Source organism: Monopterus albus, unplaced genomic scaffold (assembly GCF_001952655.1).
Source record: "Monopterus albus unplaced genomic scaffold, M_albus_1.0 scaffold51.1, whole genome shotgun sequence".
In the NCBI taxonomy this organism is placed as follows: domain Eukaryota; kingdom Metazoa; phylum Chordata; class Actinopteri; order Synbranchiformes; family Synbranchidae; genus Monopterus; species Monopterus albus.
Genome location: NW_018127931.1, coordinates 2,751,443 through 2,760,869, shown reverse-complemented (window position 1 = coordinate 2,760,869; position 9,427 = coordinate 2,751,443). Strand labels below are relative to the sequence as shown.

Genomic DNA, 9,427 nt, shown 5'->3' with positions numbered 1-9,427 from the left:
GGGGCTGAATAATTTTGCACGCCCAATTTTTCAGTTTTTTTATTTGTTAAAAAAGTTTGAAATATCCAATAAATTTCGTTCCACTTCATGATTGTGTCCCACTTGTTGTTGATTCTTCACAAAAAATTACAGTTTTATATCTTTATGTTTGAAGCCTGAAATGTGGCAAAAGGTCGCAAAGTTCAAGGGGGCTGAATACTTTCGCAAGGCACTGTATGTGTCACTTCAATCAATTTCACAGATGTGGCAAATGTAGACGGTTGCACCTGGGGTGCAGGGTTTGTGGGCCCCAACTGACAAAGTACTTCCTTGACCCACACTTCTTCTGGCCTTTGGGTTTGCGAAGTGTTCATGCACACAGTGCAGAGAATCTCATCATCAGAAGTGTCAGAATCTCTTGGTGACTGAGCCTCAGGGGATAAAGGTATGGCCATATGAAAATACACTGTTACAACCATCGCAGCCCAAACAGCCATTACACAGCTAACAGTTTTAGCATGTGGGTTTGAAGTTAGCATGAATGTCAAGCATCAACTGCTGCTTTCAGTTATACAAGTCAAGCCATAGTATCTACAGTACAATGAAAACTAATCAAAAATGATCTTGCTAGAAAATATTACTTTTTTTAAAATCTGAAAATCACTTTTTTGTTCATAAAATCCACAGTGTTGCTCAAAGAGACATATTACTTCTTCTGTCAGCTTAGAAAATGATAATTTTTGATAGTGATATCAACACAGCAGCCCTTTTCTGACTGGGCAAACTGGCAATGTTAAAACTTACCCAGTATTACATTCCTGGTCTCCCCTGTTGTGGTCAGACAAATTAATATTTTGGATCAATTTTGGAAGGAACGGAAGCCGTGCTCCAGACCAAAGACAAAACGGACCATCCAGACTGTTACAAGCCAGGGTCTGTCAAGGTCTGGGGTTGTGTCAATCCCCTTGGCAAAGGTAACTTACACTTCTGTGATGGCACCATTAATGCTGAAAAATACATGGAGTTTTTGAAGCAACATATGTTGCCTTCAAGACATCTTTTCCAGGGACGCCCATGTATATTTAATCAAGACAATGCAAAACCTCATACTGCACATTACCAAGGCCTGGCTGCGGAGGAAAAGGGTGCAAGTGCTGGACTGGCCTGCCCACAGCCCCGATCTGTCCTAAACAGAGAATATGTGGCACATTTTGAAAAGCAAATTGCGCCACCGAAGATCCAGGACTGTTGCACACCTTAAGAATTGTTTGCATGAAGAAGGGGACAAAATTACACCTGACACACTTTATCACTTGGTGTCCTCAGTCCCTAAATGTCTTTTAAGTGTTGTGTAAAAGGAATGGCAACATCACACCGTGTCAAATATTTTACTGTCCCAGCTTTTTTCGGAATGTGTTGCAAGCATCAGAATTAAAGTGAGTTTTTATTTTGAACAAAGAATAAAATTGATGATGTTGTTTTAAATGTAATACAGGGCACAGGTGATTTACAAATGACATGTTCAGTTTTGATTTTACATACCGTCCCAACTTTTTTCCTATTTGGGGTTGTACAAGCTAATCATGTAAAACATATTTTATTTCAGTTCCTGTAAATACAAACAGGAAACTGACCTCAGTGACTTATGTTAATATATGATACAAATAGCCATGTAGGTAGCCAGGAGGTCATGCCAGCTACACAAGAGGTAATGTACCCACTTCTAAGTGATATAAAATAGTTAACCAGTTCTATTTTTAATTTTGCCGTCTTAAACATTTGCACAAACATCACTCTTTGTAATCAGGCTTATTTCAAAACATTTGGTGAAACCCATTTGTTTCTACAATAACTTTAACTGAATGAAATGAAAATGCAATTAACAACTGTTATAAAGTTATAACATTTGTAAGAACAAGGCTGAATAACCCAACACTGAAGTCCGTTTATCTCCAGAGTCGTCCTCATATGTTATGTATCAAAGTAGATGACATGTTGGTTTTTTTGTATCTTTTCCTGCAGTGATCTTTGGGATGAAGAAATGGTGCAATAAGTCAAAGACAAAACCAAAAGCCATAGGTCTCTCCCACAGACATCACCACTGGGGCCTCACAAGTTGGAGTCTCTGTCCGAGACAGGAAAGTAGCCATTTATAGTCATGGTGGCATCTCCCTCAGGAGTAAAGATGGCCAGTAACCTCTCCTGCTCCCTCTTGGTTTTGGGTAATTCATCAGATGGTGTGATGAGCAGCTGAAGGCGCTGAAAAAAAAAAGGATTCTTGACCAGCTTTACTGAACAAAGTCCACAATATAAGTCAAGACTAGACCAAGACCATGATAAAGCTCCTTTAATTCCAGACTCCGAGTTCATTTTTTGCTACCTATTTCAATAAATCCGTATATTTATTTCTTTAAAGAGTATGTTTAGGTGTGGCATGTTCCTTGTAAAATGAAATATATATTAAACAGGAGAACACAAGTTTCTGAATGACTTCAAGACATTAAAAGCAATTTCATAATAGAGTGAGAAAAGAGAATTACCTCTTGGAGTGTACCATGGGTGGTGCAGATCTTATATGCCATCCAAAGAGGAATACAGACCATGGAGGAGAGAGCAAGCAACCAGCCAATCACATAGCCCCACCACGGGTACACATATGTATTGTTATACTTAAGAGGAGTGTATTTAATGAGGGAGAAGGCAAAAGTACCCTGAAGAGACAAGTTGACAAATATCACTATTGGTGAAGAAGGAACAGCTGCTATCTTTTAACTTCTAAAAGAGGAGAAGGCCTCAGTTGTGGTGGGCCTTTGTCATTTTTGGAAAGCCATGATACTATTTAATTAGTCTGCTGATACTCACAATGCAAGTGGCTGGGGTGAAGAACAACCAACAGTACTTGATGTAAGGTCCTGGGCGGTAGCCAATCATGTCCTCAATGTTGTCATAGAAGCGATCAGCACCTGGAAAAACAAAGTAAAACATTTTTTACTATGCTGTGTCTTAAAACTTGTGGCTGAATATCTCAAGTTAATACCCAAGTTAATCTAAAATATCAGCCAGGACCACTGGAAAACACACATGAAATGTACAGTATTTCTTCATTATTACAAATGGGAAGAGTTCTTTATATTTAAGGAAGCTTACCATAGACCCATGCAATGCAGACAGTCTCAAAGATGGACATGAAGAGAAGACACATACCACTGGCTGCATAGTAATCAAAGAGTTGGAAGACATACATGCCCCCCTAGAGATAGATAGATAGATAAATAATTAAACTAAATTAAATTTATTTTCCAACTAAAGGCACTGACTAAATTCTGTCAAGATTTTATTAGAAATCATGGTGTTCATTTCAGGCTTCTCATATAAAAACTCATCAGTGTTGTTTGTTCTAATGTTTTGTGCACAGGTAACTCAGCAGTGCAAGTGATCTATGGATATACGTAGCTCACAGTCTGAGCTGTCTATAGTGATGTACCGTTACCCCAAACCCAGGTGCACTATCCAGGGGAACTGCTAACATGGGGTGTGGAGTACAGGCAGAATGCATGCCATTTCATGTTGAAGATGAAAGGTACCAAACTCCATTGTGGTGCTTTGCCACAATACAGCCACAGCCTACATTAGCTTACCTGTACTGACTGTTACTTTTTTGGGTTTTTTTCCACCAATAGACTCTACATTGCACGTTAAACATAGCATTATTTAGCATAATTTGTGGCATCTATTTCAGTATTAAACATACAAATTTGACATGGTTATTATACATAGCTTGTAAAAGAGACTTGAAAAACTCAAAATACTGAGACTTCAGACATGACTGAAGACTAGATGTGCTGTATCACAGCACTTGAGACTTACCTGAGACACGTTGCACAAAACCTTTGACTTGCTTGTACTTAAAAAAATGATGACTTGTTGATATCTCTGCAGAGCATTCATGTTTCCAGCTGTGGTGAAACCATGCCAACTATTTTGGAATGTAGGAGTTTCCTTCAGCAGAACAATGTAACCAACCACCAGCATGATCTGTAGTCTATGCATGTAAAACTAATTTCATTAGTTTGAGCTTCAGTAGACATAGTTAGTCACATAATTATCAAAAAAACTTTTGAAGGCATTTTCATCATCTTGCTAGGAAAACTATGATGAGGGAAACACCTTGGACATTCAAATTTCAAAGACTGTACAAAATGTTTTTTTTTCTTTAAAAATACTGCAGTGAAATTTTATGCTTGCAGACCATTGTCTGTGTGCATTTATCTGTGTGTGTGTGTGTGTGTCCCAGAGTGTGACCCCTACCTCCATCAGCATGATGAGACCCATGAGGAAGGAGAAGAGGACGACAGCTAGCAGGAAGAGCTCTCTGCGGTTTTTACGGCGGAACACAGTGGGGTACATATCGACTATCGCCGTCATAAGGCTCTCAACACACACAAACTGATCGGAGAAGAGCCGAGAAAGAAGGAAACAAAGGGGAGAGAGGTGTGTGTGTATATACAGTATATGTCAGATTTTTCTAAAGACATGAGAGAGGGGTTGCACTGAATTTGTTCATTAATCAGTGTCAGTGTGTATTAACTTAGGGCAGTGAGGGACTTTCTACCTGACTGTCCAACCCCAGAAAAACAATCATGATAAAGAAGAGGGATGCCCACAAAGGAGAGAAGGGCATCATGGTGACAGCACGAGGATAAGCTATGAAGGCCAGGCCAGGACCTGCACAGAGGCAAGGAAGAAAATCTAAACTAAGCACTGAGAAATGAATGTGACAAATACTTGCCTGAGGATAAATACCAAATTACTGTTGCTATTCTGTTGCCACAGAGGTTGGTTTATGCAGGCTTTACCTGATTCTGCCACTTCTGAGATGGGCACATTCTGTTCATAAGACATGAAACCCAGGATGGAAAAGATTGCAAAGCCTGCTACGAAACTGGTGCCACTATTCAGACAGCACAGCGCAAGGCAATCTCTGCAAAAGAAAACAGGTCTTTTTATTACAGTGAACAAAATGTAATGTAAGCAATAGAAAATGTAATTGGAAATGTCTTTTTCACGAATAGTTCAGCTTTACTGTATATTCACACAGATAATCACAGTAATTACAGGTGAAGATGATGTTTTAGTGCATTTCTGACTTGTCTTTAGTTTGTAAAATTATTATTTTTTAACATAATCTTTAAAACAAATTCCCGTGGATTTTAAAATTGAAGATAGGATACTGCTTGCATACTTGTAGCAGTTATTGTTGTATTTGTTATAGCTCCCAAGAGCTGTCAGCGACCCTAAACATATGGCATAGGAGAAGAAGATCTGGGTGCCAGCATCCATCCACACCTAATACAAAAGAAATACGTGAAAGACAAGAAGCAACTGAAGTTAAAGTGATGCTAAATTACATGCATTTAAATTCAGTATTCAGCGAGAGTACACACACTTAGATTTAGGCACTATATACACAAAAGGCACTGTTTATCTAATCTATAGGAATTCACATGTTCAATTTCTGTATGCAGGTGCTGTTAGAGAATGACTGTGACCACTGTGATAAGGCAAACGGAGACATTACTAAACCAGATAGAGATAATAACAGAACTTATCAACAATGAAAAAAAAGGTTTTGAGCAAAGCCAGTTAAAACTCTCTTGCCCTTCCATAACAGAGAAGCCTGGTTAATAGAGTTTCTGGTAGAGCTTGTGTTTACAGTCTCAGTGGTATCCTGGCCCCGGATTTGATTTCTGCGGTCTCGGCTTCTTTCATGGAGAGCAGATGGACCCAGCAGAAACTAGGATTCCCAACAGATAACCATGGGATACCTGCACCTGGTGCGCCCTCGCCCACGGAGAGAGAGCAGAACACCAAAAGTGTCTACATTGAGATCTTGTGATTTTGCGTGAAAGATGTTTGAGTTGCTTGAGAGGTAATCACACCATTATGATAGATGTTTATAGCAAACAAAGAAACTGATTGTTTGTGAGATATGATGGTACCTGTGGGTCTGCAAGTCGGCCCAGGTCAGGGTAAAGGTAGAACTGGATCCCTATCGCAGCACCAGGCAGGGTGAGCCCTCTGATCAACAGCACAGTGAGCATCAGATAGGGGAAGGTTGCAGTGAAGTAGACCACCTATATAGACACATAGAGGGATCTTCAATATGCAAATAAGACCTATGCTGAAAATAACAAATGGAGACCAGATTTTATGTGTATTTTGCCCTAGAACTGTTTTTTAAAAAAAAGCTTTTACTTGTGCTCTCACTGAGGTGCAGATTAGGACACAACTCTGAATCACCTCTGACTCACCTTTCCAGTGGATTTCACTCCCTTCCAGATGCAGAAGTAGCACATGACCCAGGCAATGAACAGACACAGGGCCAGGTCCAAGTTCAGAGAGCCCATGTGGTCAATGCCTGGTGAAATTCTCAGTGCTCTTCTCCTGCAAAGACAGGAAAGAAACATGTTATCGCCACTCTCATTGTCATTATATATGAGTAATTCATCTTTAGGATGAAGATAGGGAATCTGAAAACTCACTCCCAGAATTCCATGACAGGAGAAGTGGCATTTAGGTTGCTTGTTGTGTTGCTTGAGGTGTTTCTCCTCTGAAACTCCACACAGTTTTCTGCAGGAAAAGAACAAAATGGAGTAATTCTTAAATGCATTAAAGACGGTACGAACCTCGATTGTATTTTGATACACGTTACCTGTGTTCCAGGTGTTATTGCAGGATGACCAGGCCAGGTCCTGAGAGAAGGAGAAAGCCAGATAGAAAATCCCCCAGGCCAGAACAATGATGTAGTAGAAGTTCAACAAAGTCACTATCACCTGGGTACCATAGCCAAGCCCTGCAGAAATGTTTAGCACATAGACCATGCTTCAAATAATAATCATCACAAATGTTGACTAATTTAGTTTTTAGCATCAAAGGAGTTTTTGTAGTTATTTTTGAGTATCTTTGCAGTATTTTTTTATGGTCATTTTATTGAATTAATGTTAAGAGATACTTCAAAAATGAAGCTCAACACACTCAGGAACCTCTGACCCTTTGGGTGGGCTTGTGCCTATTTAGCAATACACCCCTGGCTTAAGGTTAGACACCTGTCCAGTTTACCTTCAAACAAGGGACTGATTTTTCTCCAGCAGGTAATGCCTCCCTCACTGGTGTACTGCCCCAGGGCTGTCTCCAGGAAAAAGACAGGAACACCACAGGTGAACAGGAAGATCAGGTAGGGGATGAGGAATGCACCTAAGTTGGGAAAGGATTCAGGGTTAGAGCTGTCCAAGCATGAGTAGTAAGAGGTGACAAGCAGACAGGCAAGTATTCATACTAACAGTCCCTAATCCACCTGACTGGTGCGTCCTTGACTCTGGGGAAAATCCAAGCATTTAGGCAAAACCAACGTGGACATAGGTTCAGAGCTATTATCTTAAACCCATCACAAGTGAATGCTTAGAGAAAGTAAATAGTTTTAACATGGTGTGACCCCTCTCTCTCTTTATTTCATATGCTGCCATTGTTTGCACCAGATTGCTTCTTGGGTATGACTTTTAATATAAATCTTAATAAAAGGAAGAAATAAAGAAAAGCTATGGAAAGTCCATTAGTCATTCAGCTTTTTGTGTTGTCATTCTGTCAGGTGACTGAGGATGTTTGGTGTCCTCAGATTTCCGCCTCTCAGCAGGGATAGCTGCTGTGAGCGAGGAGCAACAACAGCTGTCTGACCTCACTCAGGCCTGAACCCTGACCCTGCTACCCCATGGCGGGAGGGAGAGAGAGGGGCATCCAATTTAGCAGCTACACAAGCATGTCCAAATGGGGGAAAACATATCAGGGTCCGACTTGGTTCATCATGTGTCGTGGCATACATCTCTCTATGTCTTTCACCTGAGGTCAAATGTGACTGAAGCTCACGTTGACTTTTGATTCAGGTGTTCTGCAACACCTTATACTGTATGTGGTTTTTGAATGCATTTACTCTGATTTAAATTCTTTTCACGTCAGCTGTCATTATCTATTCAGTGACAGCATGTAAAATATACTGGTGGTTTACTGTAAAAGGGCACCAGTGTACAGAATTCTTTGTATGTGTACTTGATGTACCAGTAAATTTTAGGTCAAACTGTCATTGCTCATTCATAGAAATCTGCAGACGTAAGGGGATACATTCATTCATACATTCTCCCACTCACCTCCTCCGTTCTTATAGCAGAGGTAAGGGAAACGCCACACGTTGCCCAGGCCAATGATGGAGCCGGCAACTGACAGGATAAACTCCAACTTGTTGCTCCACTGGCCCCGGTCCTCCATCTTTTCCTCTGAGGTGGTCAGCAGGTCCTCGACTTTGCTGGTGCCATTGGAGACGCCTGCTTTGGCAGCGTCTCCTACAAATCAGACAGAGATTGCAAGAGGATTGCAGCAGGTAATAGAAGGTGGTTGGTGTTGGAAGTTGAATTAGAGATGAGTTCTGTTTTCAGCAGTCAAGATTAAGCAAGGCATCGAAGACACCAAACAGTTCCAGCTACATTAAGGAAAAACATTTTTGATAAACTAGAGATCTGTCAGAAAACACAAAAGACTAATTCTGAGCTTTGTATACATTAGAAACTATATCCATGTCACTTAAGTGAGAATTATCTGTTAACCTATAACATTATCAAATTAGTTAAATGACTACCGAACTTAAACTAATCGGAACTGCACTCAAAATGTTATGAAACTGAAATTGCTGCCATGTGTGGCTTACCTTTCATTGCCGTGTTGTGTATAAATCTTGTTACAAGACTGAAGCTCTGAAGATTTATCTGTTTCAAAGCTCAACTTTTAGTATTTAACCTGGGTAAGGCAAAGGGTGGGGGTTTGTAACGCTAAACTTAGGCCAGCCTCCACTTTTTTCCCTACGCCTTCCCCCTTCAGAGCAAGTACATCATCTACCATGACTACACTGTTAAAATAAGGTGCAACATAAGAATCCAGTAGCATGACACTGGGCGAGTCTATCAGTTTCAGTGGCAGTGGACCAATCAGAATAGAGGAGCTGTATAACAATATGTGCTTTCTGTAGAATAAACTGTATTAATGCTTATGTCTGACAAAGAAATACCTATTGGTGGTTAGACTACATTTTAAGTCATACACATTCCACTCAGTTCATCAGGCACAGGAGGGAACACTACAAAGAGCAGGTGGTGAGGATGTATCAGCAGGAGATACAATAAAAGGGCAGATGTGTAGTTAATTATGTATCATTACAGTTTGTTTGGTTGACACCTTACCAACCTTACCCATCTTCAATGGTAGAGATGACTTAATCAAATGGAAGCTACAGCAGGTGGTCAGTTCACTCAGATGTGACTTACTGTAGCTGAGTAACCCCAAGCCCACACTCATAATCCCACTCTTCTTTCTTTTGCAAATCGTCATATACCTGCCACAAAATTGT

The 9,427-nt window shown here is 40.4% G+C and overlaps 1 protein-coding gene and 1 long non-coding RNA gene across 3 annotated transcripts in view; one reads left to right on the top strand and one right to left on the bottom strand.

The window, feature by feature from the left end:
- LOC109960853 (uncharacterized) overlaps positions 1-888 on the top strand; it is a 3,073-nt gene extending 2,185 nt beyond the window's left edge. The window contains exons 2-3 of the long non-coding RNA XR_002275053.1: positions 242-424; positions 852-888. This is a non-coding gene — a long non-coding RNA (uncharacterized LOC109960853). The remainder of the gene's footprint in view (positions 1-241; positions 425-851) is intronic.
- A 465-nt stretch (positions 889-1,353) lies between these two features.
- On the bottom strand, positions 1,354-8,853 carry LOC109960868 (sodium- and chloride-dependent GABA transporter 2-like). Of its 2 annotated transcripts, none has more exons than XM_020601279.1 (15): positions 8,732-8,853; positions 8,178-8,369; positions 7,099-7,233; positions 6,692-6,832; positions 6,522-6,609; positions 6,291-6,423; positions 5,979-6,113; positions 5,222-5,325; positions 4,836-4,960; positions 4,592-4,704; positions 4,288-4,425; positions 3,127-3,229; positions 2,842-2,942; positions 2,520-2,549; positions 1,354-2,238 (listed from the first exon to the last, which is right to left on the bottom strand). In XM_020601279.1, exons 1-15 carry the CDS (start codon positions 8,736-8,738, stop codon positions 2,089-2,091), a joined length of 1,695 nt encoding a protein of 564 aa, XP_020456935.1. In that variant the 5' UTR covers positions 8,739-8,853; the 3' UTR covers positions 1,354-2,088. The 2 variants fall into 2 exon arrangements, with proteins under 2 accessions (XP_020456935.1, XP_020456934.1); XM_020601278.1 differs by having other exon boundaries at positions 2,520-2,690; positions 8,732-8,849.
- Between the last annotated feature and the right edge of the window lie 574 nt (positions 8,854-9,427).

Excerpts from the sequence above, each read along its gene's own strand:
- LOC109960868 (XM_020601278.1), bottom strand. Across the intron at positions 6,833-7,098 it reads AATCAGTCCCTTGTTTGAAG|GGCTTGGCTATGGTACCCAG; the intron begins GTAAACTGGACA and ends ACATTTCTGCAG. Across the intron at positions 5,326-5,978 it reads GCCGACTTGCAGACCCACAG|GTGTGGATGGATGCTGGCAC; the intron begins GTACCATCATAT and ends CTTTTGTATTAG.